Genomic DNA, 15,487 nt, shown 5'->3' on the forward strand with positions numbered 1-15,487 from the left:
GGATGGGCCAAATAAGATGGTCAGGGAGGATGGGCCAAGGAGGGTGGGCGTCACCGAGCGCGCACGTGGCCCTCCCGAGAAGGAATTCTCCCTCGCGGCTTATCGTGTAGGGAAAGAACGGCATGGAAAGGCCAAGAGCAAAGACAAAGGCAAGTCAAAAATAGAACTAGAGAAATAAACACGCACGAAGAGAGAAACACGCAGAGATAGCGAAACAGGCAGAAATAGATCAGCAAGCAGGCAAACAGGCAGATAACAGCCGAGAAAAGCGGCCGGTGTGCCGTGGAGGCGACCAGTGTCATGGCCGAAGCCGCTGCCAACCAACTGACCTCGGCAACCGAGACGCTGTTCTCCAGCGAGGCTTGGACGGCGCGGCCCCCGAGGGCAAGGAGGACGTGCAAAGGAGGGGGAGGGGAGGGGATCGGAGGATGGCGGTGAAAGAGGGAGAGGGAGAAAAGGAGAGAAGCAGGCAGACGAAGAGGAGAGTAGAGATGAGACCAGATAAGAACAGAACGGAACAGGACATGGGAGACAGGAGAAGAGGAAGGAAACGGATGCAGAAAGAAGAAGAATGGAAGAGAGGTTAGAAGCGAAGGCGAAGTCCAAGGACGAAGTCAAGGCCGAAGCCGAGAGAGGGAGAGAGAGCGTGCGTGCGGGCGGGCGGCCGAACGAGGCGACCAGGGACTCATGAAACCGTATTATAAGGTCCCGCGTGGCGTCACTGGGTAGGGGGGAGGGGGTGCCTTTAGGAGAGGAAAGGGAGAGGCAAGAGGAAAATGAAGAAAATAATTGGCAAGTCATGGAAATAGAGAAACCACAAGGAAGGGGATGACGATGACGGATCAGCGAGGGAGGCGAAGATCTGGCCGGAGTTTTTATCTGAACAAAATTAAGTGGCTTCGATCATGCATTCATAGTGGTGGGGTTTGATTTTCTCTGTCTCTGTCTCTGTCTGTTTATCTCTCTCTCTCTCTCTCTCCTCTCTTCTCTCTCTCTCTCTCTCTCTCTCCTCTCTCTCTCCTCTCCTCTTCTCTCTCTCTCTCTCACTCTGTCTCTCTCGCTCTCTCTCTCTCCTCTCTCTCTCTCTCTCTCTCTCTCACTTTGTCTCCCTCTCACTTTGTCTCCCTCTCACTTTGTCTCCCTCTCATTCTCTCTCTCTCTCTCTCTCTCTCTCTCTCTCTCCTTTGGTTGCGGAAAATGCTGGTGGGAATTCGGTATTACTTCTGGTATTATTAGCGGGGATTAGCGAGCATTGAGTCGGTGCATGTTGTATCTGTTAACAAGACGAAGAAGGGGAAATATAACAAATGGTGCATACGCGGGGGATGTTGCAGAAGGCAGGCCAAGGGATAAGGAATTCACAGCAGCATAAAAGCGGGGTTCACGTCGGTAATGACTTTTACGGCAAGCATGCAAGCAGAAGGGAGAGGGAGGGTTGTGTGCGGATGGAGAAGAGGGATAACCGATGTCCGGGAGAGATAGGAGAGGGAGGAGAAGCGAGGTAGGCCGCAGTGGAGGTCTAGAGGTAGAGGGGGAGTAGCAATGATGAAAATAATAACGATGGTATTAACGGTATTGACGGTAATATTACTGGTATCGATAATGTTGGTATTAGGAATGTAATTAGCTAAGGATGGCTGTGACAGTAATGTTAGTCAGAGAATTGACGTCGGGACGATGTATAAGCATAATACTATTACAGGTGACAGACGCGAAAAAAGCGGGGAAGGAGTAGGGGCCAGCTGTTGGCGTCGCGCTCGCACGCTTCGCGGGGAATGTGCGTGTTGGCACCGCGGCGCCGGGCGCTGGGAGAGGCACACCCCGCCGCCAAAAATTGGGGGAAATATTCCGCTGCCTCGTTTCACCTGCTTTGTTTGCATCGGCGGCAGCAGGTGAAGCCCGGCCAGACGTTCTAGCGCACGCGCGCTCGGGCTCGCTCGCAGATGTGTGTGTGCTTTCCTAGGTAGCAAGTGGCGGATTCCGCTTTGTTGCAAATGAACTGGCAGACCTTCACAAAGCTCGCGGCGGCTAGAGAAGTAAACCGAGACTGCGAAGGCAAAGATATCGGAGAAAGCACTGCGGCAAGTGGTTGTGATTGGTCTACTCCTGTCGGGGGGGGAGGGGGCTCTTGGCGTTCCGCGCCGTATGGCCGCTCACGTGGCCCCGGTCGCCGGGCAGTCTGCGGCACGGCACGCTAATCGGCTGCCGCGACACGCCGGCCGGATTACGTAGCCTCTGTGCCCTGCTTGCTCGACTCCTCGGCCTCGACTGAACCGAAGTGTGGACCACCAGCGGGCGGGATCGGATTCAGAATTGCGCGCACTCGCTGACCACTCATAGTGACCTGTTCTCGTGTTCTCTCTCGCCCCACATATCAGAAAAGCCATGTGTTTCTAATCTTACAGTAACTCCACTAACCTCAGCCTACAGGTCTACAGCCGTGACAATGACAAAGTGACCTTAGAACACGCTGATGCAACCCTTATTTGTAAACAATTCTCATGTTGTTATTCTGATGTCTTTGTGTATAATTATGTCCTGTTTATGCTCAAAATATCCGTTTGAAAATGCTTATTCTGAATCACTAAGTATGTTATCGCTACCATTATCGATATTCAAATGTATTCATGTTTTCTGAATATTCAGCAATTCTGTCTCCTTATTACGAATCTTTTTATATTAGGTACCCCTTGTTTCTTCACCACGAAAGTATCATGTGACCAAATGTATCTGAATTTGTGTTCAGTTCAAATTCTTTCGTGTTTTCCATTATGAAATGTTTCAAAACGAAGTTTGTTCATAACAGTTTTGAGCAGTCGACACAGACCGCTCGCCAACGCGGGTCTGGCAGAACGCCCCGCTCCTCCCTGGCCACCTCTGCCTTGCCCGTCGTCTGTGCTCCAGCTACCATACTCCCGGGCTAATAAACTGTCGAATTTGCGACAACTTTAACGCTGTGCCTCAAAGACAAAGCAGCAGTACCATTCGCAGTGGGGACACGTCATCCCCACATTATTACATTGGCGTCAGCAAGTTTGATACACTTCCCACACATCATTACGTTGGTGTGACAGCGCATTGGGATAGCCTCCCCCTCTGTCATGACACCAATACCCCACGATACCACCCTTTTTCTCCCCACACAGACGAGAGAGGGACGGGGAGAGAGAGAGAGGAGCAGAAAGAGAAGAGATGCGACGAGAGAAAGTAGAAGAGAGACAGTAAGAGAGAGAGAGAGAAGAAATGAGAGGCGACCTCCACAACCTCCAGGCTCCGCCCAAGATTCCACGCCTGGGCCTGCCCGCCTAGGCTGCCTCCTGCAGGGCCTACTTCCGCCTTTGGATTTAGAGCTTTTATTCCGTTTTCTTCTTTTTCTTCTTCTTCTTCTACTACTCCCCCCCTTCTCTCTCACTCACTCACTCACTCACTCACTCACTCACTCACTCACTCACTCCATCACTCACTCACTCACTCACTCTCTCCCTCCCTCTCTCGTCTCTCTCTCTCTCTCTCTCGCTCTCGTCTCTCTCTCTTCTCTCTCCCATCCTCCCCTCTCCCTCCCCTTCCCTCCCCCTCCCTCCCTCTCCTCTCCTTCCTCCCTCCTCCTCTCCTCTCCTCTCCTCTCCTCTCTCCTCCTCCTCTCAATCCCTCACTCACTTCACGTCACTCACTCACTCACGTCACGTACTCACTCACTCTCACCTCACTCACTCACTCACTCACTCACTCCTCACTCACGCACTCACTCACTCACTCACTCACTCACTCACCACTCATCACCACAACACCACAACACACACCACACACACACACACACACACACACACACACACACACACACACACACACACACACACGTCTCATCTCTCTCCTGCTCTCTCTCTCTCTTCCTCTCTCTCTCTCTCTCTCTCTCTCTCTCCTCTCTCTCTCTCTCTCTCTCTCTGTTCGTTTTGTTTATTTGCCGATTTGTTTATTTACTTGATTATTGATTTTGTTTGTTTATTTACTGATTCAGTTTATTGACATATTTACTGATCTATTTATTTGCTCACATGTTTATTAATTTGTTTACACGTTCATTCACGTATTGATTTGTTTACGGATATGACTCACTAGCGATTTATTTACCCGTTTTCTTTATTCATTCATTTACACCTTAACTTTTATATTTTTGTATTTTTAGGGGATGTATTAGATAGGTTGGTGATACCAGGCTGATGTTTATTTGATGGTTGACTTCCCGAGCATGGTCATTGGACAGGTAGATGATTGTTATCTTTCGGTTACGGACAGTTGGGGATGGTAATCGTGTGATAATTGACAGGTCGGTGTAGCTGATCGTTTTGTAATTGACAGGTGGTGATGATAATCGGGTTATAATTGGCAGGTGGTGTTGATAATCGGGTAATAATTGACAGGTGGTGATGATAATCATAGTATAACTGGCAGATGGTGATGATAATCGTATGATAATTGGCAGGTTCGGTGGTGGTGATTTCTTGGCTGCTGACAGGTCGTTGATTGGTCAGTTTGAAAGTGAGTCTGGTGAAGATGATTTATTTTCGTTATTGACTGCTGATTGGTGATGATTCCTTGCAATTGAGAGGGTGGTGATGATGACTTGGCCATTTCATCAATCACCGATTCCTCAAGTGCTTCGGATTAATTATCAGCCCTCTTCCGTTTTCTTAATGTTTGGTCTTTTCTCTCTTGATTTTTTTTTCTCGAAAGAAAGAGAAAGAGAAAGAGAGAGAGAAAAAATGAGGGCGAGAGAATGAGAAAGAGAAAGGGAGAACGAGAGAGAGAGGGAGAGAAAGAAAGAGAGAGAGAGAGAGGGAGAAAGAGAGAGAGAGGGAGAAAGAGAAAGAGAGGGAGAAAGAGAAAGAGAGGGAGAAAGAGAAAGAGAGGGAGAAAGAGAAAGAGAGAGAGTGGGAGAAAGAGAAAGAGAGAGAGAAAGAAAGACAGAGAGAGAGACAGAGACAGAGAAAAGTAGACATTAGAAGTAGAATGAATACGAGAGAGGTGGAGGAGACAGAGAGTGAGAGTAAGAGAGGAGGTACAACTAAATAAGATAAATATATGAGAGAGGCCAAAATAAGCCCTCAACTCGAGCGAATTGGTCCTTACGAACAGCTCCTATAAAAGCAATAACGGCTTCGACCAATGAGAAGCAGACACCACCTGCTCTGGGACGGTCGCAGCCTCGCTGTTGGGGCGAAAATCTTATGGTAATATGTTAGAAATTCGACCTTACACTTCTTTGCCTGGCATTGACTCTAACGCTTACTTTGGGTAGGATGAGCACTGGCTGTTAGGGCGTAGGTTTATTCCACCCCCTCGTCTCTCTCTTTCTCTCCTATCTCTCTCTCTCTCTTTCTCTAATCTCTCTTTCTTCTCTCCTCTTCTCTCCTCTCCTCTCCTCTCTCTCCTCCTCTCTCTCCTCTCCTCTCTCTCCTCTCCTCTCCTCTCCTCTCCTCTCTCTTCTCTCTCTCTCTCTCTCTCTTTCTTCTCTCTCTCTCTCGCTCTCTCGCTCGCTTTCTCTATCACTCTGTCTCAATCAACGGACATTTTTTCGTCTCGTTTGCTCGCACTATCATTTATTTTAATTTGTTAAAACTTCGCATGGGCTTCGTTAAAATAAGTCCCGCCTTCGATAAAGCGTAGGACAAAGCTGATTATTTTGTTTGTTCTCGTAAAATTATCTACATCCTTTGCTGTAGACTGCTGTTGTTGCTACAGGCTGGTAGGTTTGCCCTTGGGATGGGGAGTCTTTGGAAGGAGGTTCTCTGCGTTTTGTTTTGGGACGAGAAAGAGAGGGAGAGAGAGAGTGAGAGGGAGGGAGAGTGAGAGGGGGGAGGGAGAGGGAGAGGGGGGAGGGAGAGGGAGAGGGAGAAGGGAACATGAGAGAGAGAAAGGGAGAGGGAGGGAGAATGAGAGAGAGTGAAAGGGGGGGGGGGAATGAGAGAGAGTGAAAGGGGGGAAGAAAAAAAAAAAGGAGAGAAAGAGAGGATAGAGCGACAGAGACAGAGAGAAAAGATGGCTCGCGAAATGTGTCAATGCAAAGCAGATCACGTAGTCGGTGTGGCAGGTGAGCGCGGGCGGAGAGAGAGAGGCTTAGGCAGGGTTGAGGCGGCGGCCCGGACACTCGCTCTCGCGCCGCTGCGGGGGACACCTGTTGACGCCGGAGAATCAGGTGCTTTTCGGCCGAGGGGGCAGGGGGGGAGGGACGAGGGGGAGGGGAGGGGGGGAAGAGGGGAGATGGAAGAGGTAAGAGGATTAGGAAAGCGTATAATAGAGAAAATGAGGAGAAAGCGAATAGACACGAAGAAGAGTCCTTCCCTTCTCCCCCTCCTTCTCCTCCACCACCTCCCCCTCCTCCTCCTCCACAACCTCCTCCACCACCTCCTCCCCCAACATCCTCCTCCCCCTCCTCCTCCTCCTCCTCCTCCTCCTCCTCCTCCTCCTCCTCCCCTCCTTCTCTTTCTTTCCTCCAAATTTTTTCCCTCCTCCTCCTCCCTCCCCTCCTCCCCCCTCCCCTCCTCCTCCTCTTGCGTCACAGGCGAGGGGAAAGTTGCTCTTGATATTGCAAAGTTTGAATCCGGGGGGCCCCCGGGGGGGGGGGCGGGGGAATATCTGGGGATTGCAGTTTGTCAGATGTCATTACGGCATTCCTTGCAAGTTGCGAGTCTCGCGCGCTGGCGGAGGGCGGAGGGGGGCGAGGAAGAGGCGAGGGAAAGGAACGTTAAAAGGAAAAGGGAAAAGCGAAAAGAAAACGGAGAGGGAGAGCAAAAGAGAGAGAGCGAAAGAAGAGAGCGAAAGAGAGAGACGAAAGAGAGAGGGGAAAAGAGAGAGAGCAAAAGAGAGAAGCGAAAAAAGGGGAGCGAAAGGAGAGAGCGAAAGAGAGAAAAGCGGAGGAAGACGAGAGAGAAGAGCGAAAGGAGAAGCGAGAGAGAGCGAGAGGAGAGAGGGGCCCCGGAGAGAGAGTGAGAGGAGGGGAGCAAAGGGAGGAGAGAGAGAGAGAGAGAGAGAGGAGAGAAGAGAGAAGAAAGAGAGGGGAGAAAAGAGAGAAAAGAGGGGTGGAGAGGAAAAAAAAAGAAAAAAAATAGATCCGACCAGATAACACCAGACAGAAAAACCAAAACCCCAAGACCCTTTCCTTTAAACCAAATGCACAAGGGGGGATTTTTGGGGGGAGGGGAGTGAAAGGTCATCCCGCCCCCTTTTAAAAACCACGGCGAAGGGCCCCTACCCCCCTTCCCGGGGCCTCCGGGCCCGGAGCGTCGTCAGAACTTTCGGGTTTCGGCCGAGGGCTAATAAGGGAGCCGACGGGGGGGGGGGGGGGATTCCTCGTTCTGTGATTAGCCAGATGGACCGAGGGAAGGAGGGGGGTAGGATGGCAGCGAAATTTAGAGAGAGGGAAGAAGAGAGAGAGAAGAGAGAAGAGAGGAGAAGAAGAAAGGAGAGGGGGAGAGAAGGGGGGGGGGGAAGGAAAGTTAAGCCCATTTAAAGGGGGTGATTGGTTTTTTTTTGTAGGTGGTGAGGGGTGGGCGAGTAATTGGGGTTGGTGGTAAGTGATGGAGGGAGAGACAACGACAGAAAAACCACAGACAACAAAACCCCAGACAGACAGACAAAGAAAGAAAATGAAAGAAAGAGAGAAAGAGAGAAAGGAAGAGAGAAGGACGCCAAAAGTTTGTTTGTTTTAGAGTTCCACATAGCAGAGCCCGTCCCCTTGGGTGAGATAGAGGTCTTGGCCGCCCAGACAGGGAAGATCAGACCCGAGGCGAAAGAGCACCGCGATGGATCTGTGTTGATTATCAAAAGGGGAAATTAAAGGGCCGCTTTTTTTTTCCCCTTTTCTCTCTTTCTGTTTTTTCTTTCTTTCTCTCTTTCTGTTTTTTCTTTCTTTCTCCTTTTCTCTTTATTTTCTTTCTTTCTCATTATTCTCTCTCTCTCTCTCTTTTCTCCTCCTCTTTTCCTTTCTCTCCCCCTCTCCCTCTCCTCTCTCTCCCCCTCTCTTCTCTCTCTCCTCCCCTTCTTCACTCTCTCTCTCTCTCTTTCTCTCTCTTTCTCTCTTCTTCCCCTCCCCCTATCTCCCTTTCCCCTTTATCTATTTCCCCCTTTTTTTCCCCTTTCCCCGATTACCCCCCCCCCCCCCTCTCTTCCTCCCCCTTTCATCTTTTTGCTATAAATGGGGCAGGAAGGGGAAACCCCGGGGGGGGGGGGGCGGGAACTTGGGGGTTAAAAATGAGGGGCCCAAAGTGGGGGTTATGTACTAAAAAGGGAAAACCCCTTTTGGGGGAGTCTTAGGGGTTGGGTGGGGTGGGGTGGGGGTGGTGTGGGTCCTTTTCGGTTATTTTTATTTTCTGGTTGGGTTTTTTCCCCCTTGCCGGCTCCCCCTTTCCTTTTCCCCTAAATATATATTCTATTAACCCCCTCCCCCTCCTTTTCCCTTCCCCCTTTTTTTCCCTCCCCTTTCCCAAACCCCTTTCCCCTCCCCCCCAGCCCCCCTTTTTCCCTTAATTTCTTCACCCTTTTCCCTCCTCCTTCCCCCTTCTTTTCCCCCTTTTTTTTTTTTTTCTTTTTTTTTCCTTTTTTCCCCCGGCCTCCCCCAATCCCCTCTTCCCCGGGCCTTTTTCCCCCAAAGGTCGTGGTTTTCCCAAAGGGGGGGAATTTGGTGGGGGGTTTCCTCTGGGCCCCCTTTTTAAAGGGTTTTCCCCTTTTTTTTTTTCTTTTCTTTTTCTTTCCTTTTTTTTCCTTCCTTTTCTCCGCTTTTTTTTCGCCCCCCCTTCCCCCTTTTATCCCCCCCCATTTTGGGGCCCTATTTTTCCCCTCCCCCTTCCCCCCTCCCTCTTTATTTATCCCCTTTCTTTTTTCCCCTCTTTCTCTCTCTCTCTCTCTCTCTTTTTCTTTTTCTTTTCTTTTTCCCTCTCCTTTTTTTCCTTTTCTCCCCCTCCTTTTCCTCTCCATCCTTTTTCTCTCATTCTCTCCCTCCCACATCCCCTAACCCCTCTCTCCTTCTCCCCCTCCCTCTCTATCCCTCCCGCTCCCTCTCTATCCCTCCCCCTCCCTCTCTATCCCTCCCCCCCCCTCTCTTTCCTCCCCCATTAACGCCGAGAAAACCCTTTTGGGGAAAATTTGTTTGTCAGGGGTGTGGGGGGGGAAGGGGGCAAGGGGGGGGGGGAATAGGTTTTTTTCCCCTTTGCCCTTTTTTCCTCTTTCGGGGTTTTCTCCCCCTTCCCCTTTATTTATTTTCCCCTGCTGGGTTTTGCCCTTATTTTCTTCCTTTCCCGCATCGTTTTAAAACCCCAAAAATTTTTTAAGAGACTGGGCTATCTAAGCGCTAGAAGAAAGAGGAGGGGGAGAAGGGGGGAAGAACAAGAAACGGGGGAGAGGGGGAGAGAGGAGAAGAAACGGGGGAGAGGGGGAAAAAAAACGGGGAGGGGGGTAGGGAGAAAAACGGGGAAGGGGGAGAGGGGAAAACGGGGAGGAGGGGGGGGGGAGAAAAAGGGGGAAAGAGGGGGGAGGGGAAAAGTGACCCCGGGGGGCCGGTGCCGCGACCCCCGTGGGCGGCGGAAAGGGGGGGGGGGCCGGTGGTCCCCTCGCGTCGGGGGGGGGGTCCTCTCCCCGCGGGGGCTTTGTTTTTTTTTTTTTTTTGGGGGGGGTTTTTTTTTTAATTTTTATTTTATTTTTATTATTATTATTATTATTATTTTTTTATTTTTAAATTATTTTATTTTTATTATTTTTAAAAAAAATTTTTTTTTTTTTATTTTTTTTTTTTTTTTTAAAAAAAATACTTTTTAAATTTAAATTAATATTTTATGTTTTTTTTTTCATTTTAAAATAAATAACATATCAAAAATAAACCACCCCCCACCACCATCATCATCATTATCATCACCACCACCATCACCACCACCCCCCAAACCCCCCCCCCACCATCACCCCCCCATCACACCACCTCATCACCCATAATCATCCCCACCCCCACCCACACACCATCACCACCACCACCACCCACCCATCACCTTTACACCCCACCCCACCACCACCACCACCACAACCCCCATAATATTTTTCTTCCCCCCCACCCCAACCCCCTTTAACCCCACCCCACCTCACCTTTTAAGGCCAAATTTTCCCACCCCAACCCCCGTTTGTTTTCGTTTGCTTTTTTTGCCGGGGGGGGCGGGGGGAGGGGGGAAGGGGGGAAATCCCAGCCAAAATTTCCCCCCCCCCCCGGCTTCCTTTTGGCCTTGTTGGGCTTTGTCCTTTATCCCTTTTTTCTTTTTCCCCTTTGGGGGTTTTTCTCTTTCGTTTTGGGCCCGTGGGGGGGGGCTTTTTTAACCTCCGCCCCCCAAACCCCACCCCCCTTCCTTTCCGGGGGGTTTCCCCTTTCCCCTTTTTCCTCTCTTTCTCCGTGCCCCTTTTTTCTTTCTCTCCTCTCATGCTCCTCCTCCTCTCTTCTCTCTCCCCTCTCCTCTCCTCCCCTCTCCTCCCCCTCTCTCTCTCTCTCCTCTCTCCTCTTCGTCTCTCTCTCTCCCCTCCCCCATGCCTCTCTCTCCTCTTCTCATTTTCCCTCTCTCTTTTCATGCTCTCTCCCCACTCTCTCTCTCTCTCTCCAGGGCCTCTCTCTCTCTCCTCTCTCCCCTCTCTCTCTCTCTCTCTTTCTTCTCTCTCTCCCCTTTTCTCCTTTTCCCTCTCTCTCTCCTTCATCTCTCTCTCTCCCCTCCCCTTCCCCCTCTCTCTCTCCTCTCACTCTCCTCTCTCTCCTCTCCTCGTCTCCGCCCTCCCCTCCCCCTCTCTCTCTCTCATTCTCTTCTCTCTCTCTTCTCTCTTCCCCTCTCTCTCTCTCTCTCTCTCCCCTCCCTCCCCTTGCTCTCCCTCTCTCTCTCCCCTTCTCTCGTCTCTCTCTCTCATGCTCTCCTCTCTCTCTCATGCTCTCTCTCTCCCCCATGTTTCTCTCTCTCTTTCCACTCCTCTCTCCTCTCTCCCCTCTCTCTCTCCTTCTCTTGCTCTCTCTCTCCCTCTCCCCTCTCTCTCCTCTTTCCCCCCTCCCTCCCTCCCCCCTCCCCCCCTCCCCCCTTTCCCCTCCCTTTCCCCCTAAAAAAATTTGGGCGAAAGAAATACTGACCCGGGAAACGCCGAAGGGGAAGAAAAGAAAAAGGGGCCCGAAGGGGCTGCGATGGCCGGACCCCGGGAAAACGTGTTACCGGGCGGCCGAGTATTGGATTTTTGGGTGGGCGAGGGACTGCTGGGCGGGGAACTCGAAAATTTAAAATGTTTCCGGGGAGGGGGTTAGGGAATAATTAATAGCTCGTCTGGGGGAAAGGGGGGGGGTTGGGGGGTTTGGGGGGAGGGGGGAAAAGGGGGAAAATGATAAGGGAGGGATAAAATGGGGGATAAGAGGAAGGGAAAAGAGAGGAAAAGAAAAAGAGGGGAGGAAACGGAAGGGCATGGCGGGTGGGAGGAGAGAAAAGGGAAGGATTTGGAAGGGAAAACGGGGGGAAGGGGCCCCTAAACCGAAAAATAAAGCAACCCAAGGCAACCCCCATGAGATGGGCCCAAAAACCAGGACCCAAAGCCCCCTTTCCCACAGCCGCTTGGGACGAAAAATCCAAAAGGCGTGATGAATCGAAATTTCCGAAAGGTGAAGGAATTGGAAAGGCCCGGGAAAGTCGTGTAAATTTAAAAGGTCAGAGATTCGGGGATAAATGTCTTTCCGGAAGTCGGGGATGTTTGGGGCCAAGGCCGGGATTTTAATGTATTCGAAGTTCAAATCGTGGGGAAATTTTCAAAAAAGCCCCAAAGGGTTTGTGTAAAAGGGCCCCGGCCCGGGGTCACGATAAAATTTCAAGCCCGAAAATTCGTGATGAATAGCGCGAAACCCCAACCGCGGGCCGCCCTTTGGCCCTCTCAGGGGCGGGCGGGGGCGAGATTCTCTCCCGCGGGTTCCCTTGTGTTTTTTTTTTAGACCCCTTTTTTAAGTTCACTTTTTTGACTCGAGGCTAGGTACTTTACCCAAACGCAGGGCATTTTGGGCTTTTTGGGGGGAAACACGGGGCCCCCAAGCAAACGCGGGAAACAAACCCCTACGGATTTAAAATTTTTCCCCGGGAGTGAAGAAATTCCTTACTCCTCGCAACTGTTTGCGGAAAAAAAAAACCAGGATATTAAAAAAATTTACTTTTTTAAAAAGGGCCCGTGTGAGGGGTTTTTCCGATGTTCTTTTTCGCGTGTGCAGGAAGGGGGTTTTTTGAGCGCACGAGTGTTTATTTCAAATTCATTTGTGAAGTGAATATTTGAAAGCGTTTGCGTTTTTTAGTTTATTTTAAATTTTAAAAGCTCATGGGTTTCTGTGTGTGTGTGTGTGTGTGTATGTGTATGGGGTATGGTATGTTATTTTTCAAAACCCATTTCAAATGCAAATTGCCTGATTTTTTAGGCCCAGCCCCTGCCCGAAAGGAAGCGAAGTCAGACCAGGTCATGAGGGAACCCCGGGCTGGGGGCCGCCTAAACTTCCCCGTGCGTGTTTTTCCCCCCCAAAATTTGGGCTCGCAGAGTATCTTTTCTTTTTAATTTGGGGTTTTTCCCTCCGTCGCGTGGGCCATTCCGGGAAAAAGAGTTGTGGGCCGGAGCCCCTCTCCGGGCCCTCTGCCGGTCCCCCTTTTCCCCCCGCCGGCGCCGCTTTTAAAAAGGGTTTATCCCCGCGCTCTCAAGGGGCTATTTCCCCCGCCAGGGCCGGGAACCCCCCCCCACGCCTTTCCTTCCTCCTCCCCCCCTTCCCCCCCCCCCCCCGGATTTTTTTTTCCCCTCCTTGGGATATTTTCCCCCCTTTTTTTTTATTCCCCTTTTCCCCCCCCCCCCCCCGCTGGATTTTTTTTTCCGAAAGCTGTAAATTCTCTTCTCCCCCCCCCACCCCCCCTGGGAGGGGGTCCCCCTGGGGTTTGAAACCCCCCTTTTCCCCCTTCCCCCCTTTTCCCCATAAAGCTTAAACCCAAAGTGGTTTTCCCGGAAAAAGCCCCGGGGGCCCGTCCCCCCCTCCGTTTTCCGGTTTTTCCTAAATTGATCTCTTGGGGAATAATTAAAACCCCCAAATCTTTTCGTGCCCGGTTTAGTTGCCGCATGGGGGAAAAAACGGGGAGGGGGGGAAGGGGGGGAAAGGAAAAAGGAAAGGAAAAAGGGAAAGGAATAAAAAAAAGGGAAAGGGGAAGGAAGGGAAAGGAAGGGGGAGGGGGGAAAGGGAGGGGGGGAAAGGGAGGGGAGAAAAGGAAGGAAAAGAGGAAAGGGAAAGGAATGGGGAAAGGGAAGGGGCGGGGAAGGAGGGGGGGAAAGGTGGGGAAATTGGGGGGGAAGGAAGGAAGGAAGGGGAAGGGAGGAGGAGGAGGGGAAGGGAGGGAGGAAGGGAGGGAGGGGGGAGGAAGGGAAAGGAGGAAGGAAGGGAAGGAGGAAAAGGGGAGGAGGGAGGGGGAAGAAAAGGAAGGAGGAGGAAGAAGGAGAAGGAGGGAAGAAGAGCAGGGGGAGTAAAAAGAAAATTTTTTGAAAACCCCATATCGTAGATTATCGCATTATCATTTCGCCGTCGTCAGTTTTATAACGGTTTTGGCGCGTGCTTAATGATTAGCGTGCGGCTGAGTCTGTTCTGTGTGTGTGGGGGGAGGGGTGAAAGGACGAGGGGAATCGCACAGTAGGCCTACCTGTGACAGTGCATGACGTACGGGAAGTCACTTGAATGCAGCATGGGAAGGGTGTGGCTCGGCGGTTGGGGTCCCTGCTATCGCACTCCTTTCTCTCTATCGCCCTACCTCGCCATGTCTCTCTCCGCTCCTCTCTCCTTTCTTCTACTTTTCATTTTTTCCCCATTTCCTTTTTGGGTCGTCTTTTCCCCTTTCTCCATTATCTAGCTGAATCTCCTCTCTCTCTCTCTCTCTCTCTCTCTCTCTCTCTCTCTCTCTCTTTCTCTCTCTCTCTCTCTCTCCCTCCCTCCAAAGACTCTGCAATTATTGAAAATATTATTTTTAGAAGTGGCTATGTGGTTACAAATTCCGAGAATAAGAATTTTATCGTCGAGGAACGGAAATACAAGACTCGACGTCCGCTGCCCAGGATCATCCCGAACGTAAGTGAAATGTGGCGAGCGAAGTGCGTAGGGTTTCGCTAGCCTCATACCATGGGCGAGTGTTTTTTTAATTTATTTTCATCCTTCTTCTTTTTTATTTTTATGTTAAGAGTCGTTTTCGTGGAGGAAAATGGGTAACCATGATGTTTTTTTTTTTGGGGGGAGGGGGAGGAGGAAGATTATATGGAGAAACAGCGACTTAGGAACAGTTTATTGATGGGGAGAACGAGGGGTACACTTCTCTCTAAAAAAAATATGTAGATGTTGTCCAAATAAATAATATAATAATGAATGTGTTTGTTGGTATGTTCACGATTGTACCTTTCTCCTTCTCTTCCCTCTTCCTTTTCCGTCTCCTTTTGATTCTCTATCTCCCTCTTTCCATTATCCAGCTCACTCATGATGAAAGAGTGTAATAATTGATAAAAGAATTGTAATAACGAACGTGTTGTCGTGATAAAAATATAATAATGTGTATGTTTTTTATGATAAAGAATGTCAGAATGAATTTAGAGATCCTATAAGTAATAAGATTGTAAAACGAACGTGTTTTCGTGATAAAGAATATAACAATGTGTATGTTTTTTATGATAAAGAATGTCAGAGTAGGTGTAGAGATCCCACAAGTAAGAAGAACTGTGTTTTGTTGCAGTGCGTAGCAAGGGGCAGGTGGAGACGGGGCAGTACCGGTTCCTGGCGAGAGGCGGCGGCTACGTGTGGTGGTGCCCAGGCACGCTCTTACGGGGCCCCAAGGCCACAAGCCCCAGTACGTCGTGTGCCCAACTACGTCGTCAGGTACGTCTGCAGTAGAATATTTTGGTTTTTCTTTTTCCTTTTTCAGGTACGTTTGCATTCCTTTTTTTTTTTTTTTTTTTTTTTTGTTCAGGTACGTTTGTGGTCGATTTTTTTTTTTTTTTTTTTTTTTTTTTTTTTTTTTTTTTTTTTTTTTTTTTTTTTTTTTTTTTTTTTTTTTTTTTTTTTTTTTTTTTTTTTTGTCGGTACGCTTGTGTTCGATTTTTGAAGAAAGTAAATCTTTATTTATGTTGTTGGTGTTGTGTTTGTCAGGTACTTCTTCAATTTATATTTTCACACCTTGATTTATGTTGTTGCTGTTGTCGTGAGATCTGTGGCTCTGTCGGTAGGGCTGCCTCGACTCGGCGGCGCCCGAGTGTCTGGCCGTCCCGTTTTCGCCTTCGTCTCTGCCTGCTTTTTAGTGCCTTTCTCCCTTTTCCCCTTTTTATCGCCTGTTGCTTTTTTCCTTTCCCATCTCCTGTAGGGAACGTATTCTCGTGTGTTGTTGAGATGCATTTTTTTTATTGAATCAAAATATGATTTTTTTAAACCGGGGAAAAAAAAAAACCCCCG

The 15,487-nt window shown here is 49.7% G+C and overlaps 1 protein-coding gene across 1 annotated transcript in view; it reads left to right on the forward strand.

The window, feature by feature from the left end:
• Nucleotides 1-15,487, forward strand: part of LOC119575655 (protein similar-like) — a 135,823-nt gene that overhangs the window by 105,984 nt on the left and 14,352 nt on the right. The window contains 3 exon segments of the mRNA XM_037923285.1: nt 14,775-14,873; nt 14,876-14,899; nt 14,902-14,917. Of these exon segments, the coding sequence (XP_037779213.1) occupies nt 14,775-14,873; nt 14,876-14,899; nt 14,902-14,917 (139 nt within the window).

The sequence above is a fragment of the Penaeus monodon genome, chromosome 7 (assembly GCF_015228065.2).
Source record: "Penaeus monodon isolate SGIC_2016 chromosome 7, NSTDA_Pmon_1, whole genome shotgun sequence".
Lineage (NCBI taxonomy): Eukaryota > Metazoa > Arthropoda > Malacostraca > Decapoda > Penaeidae > Penaeus > Penaeus monodon.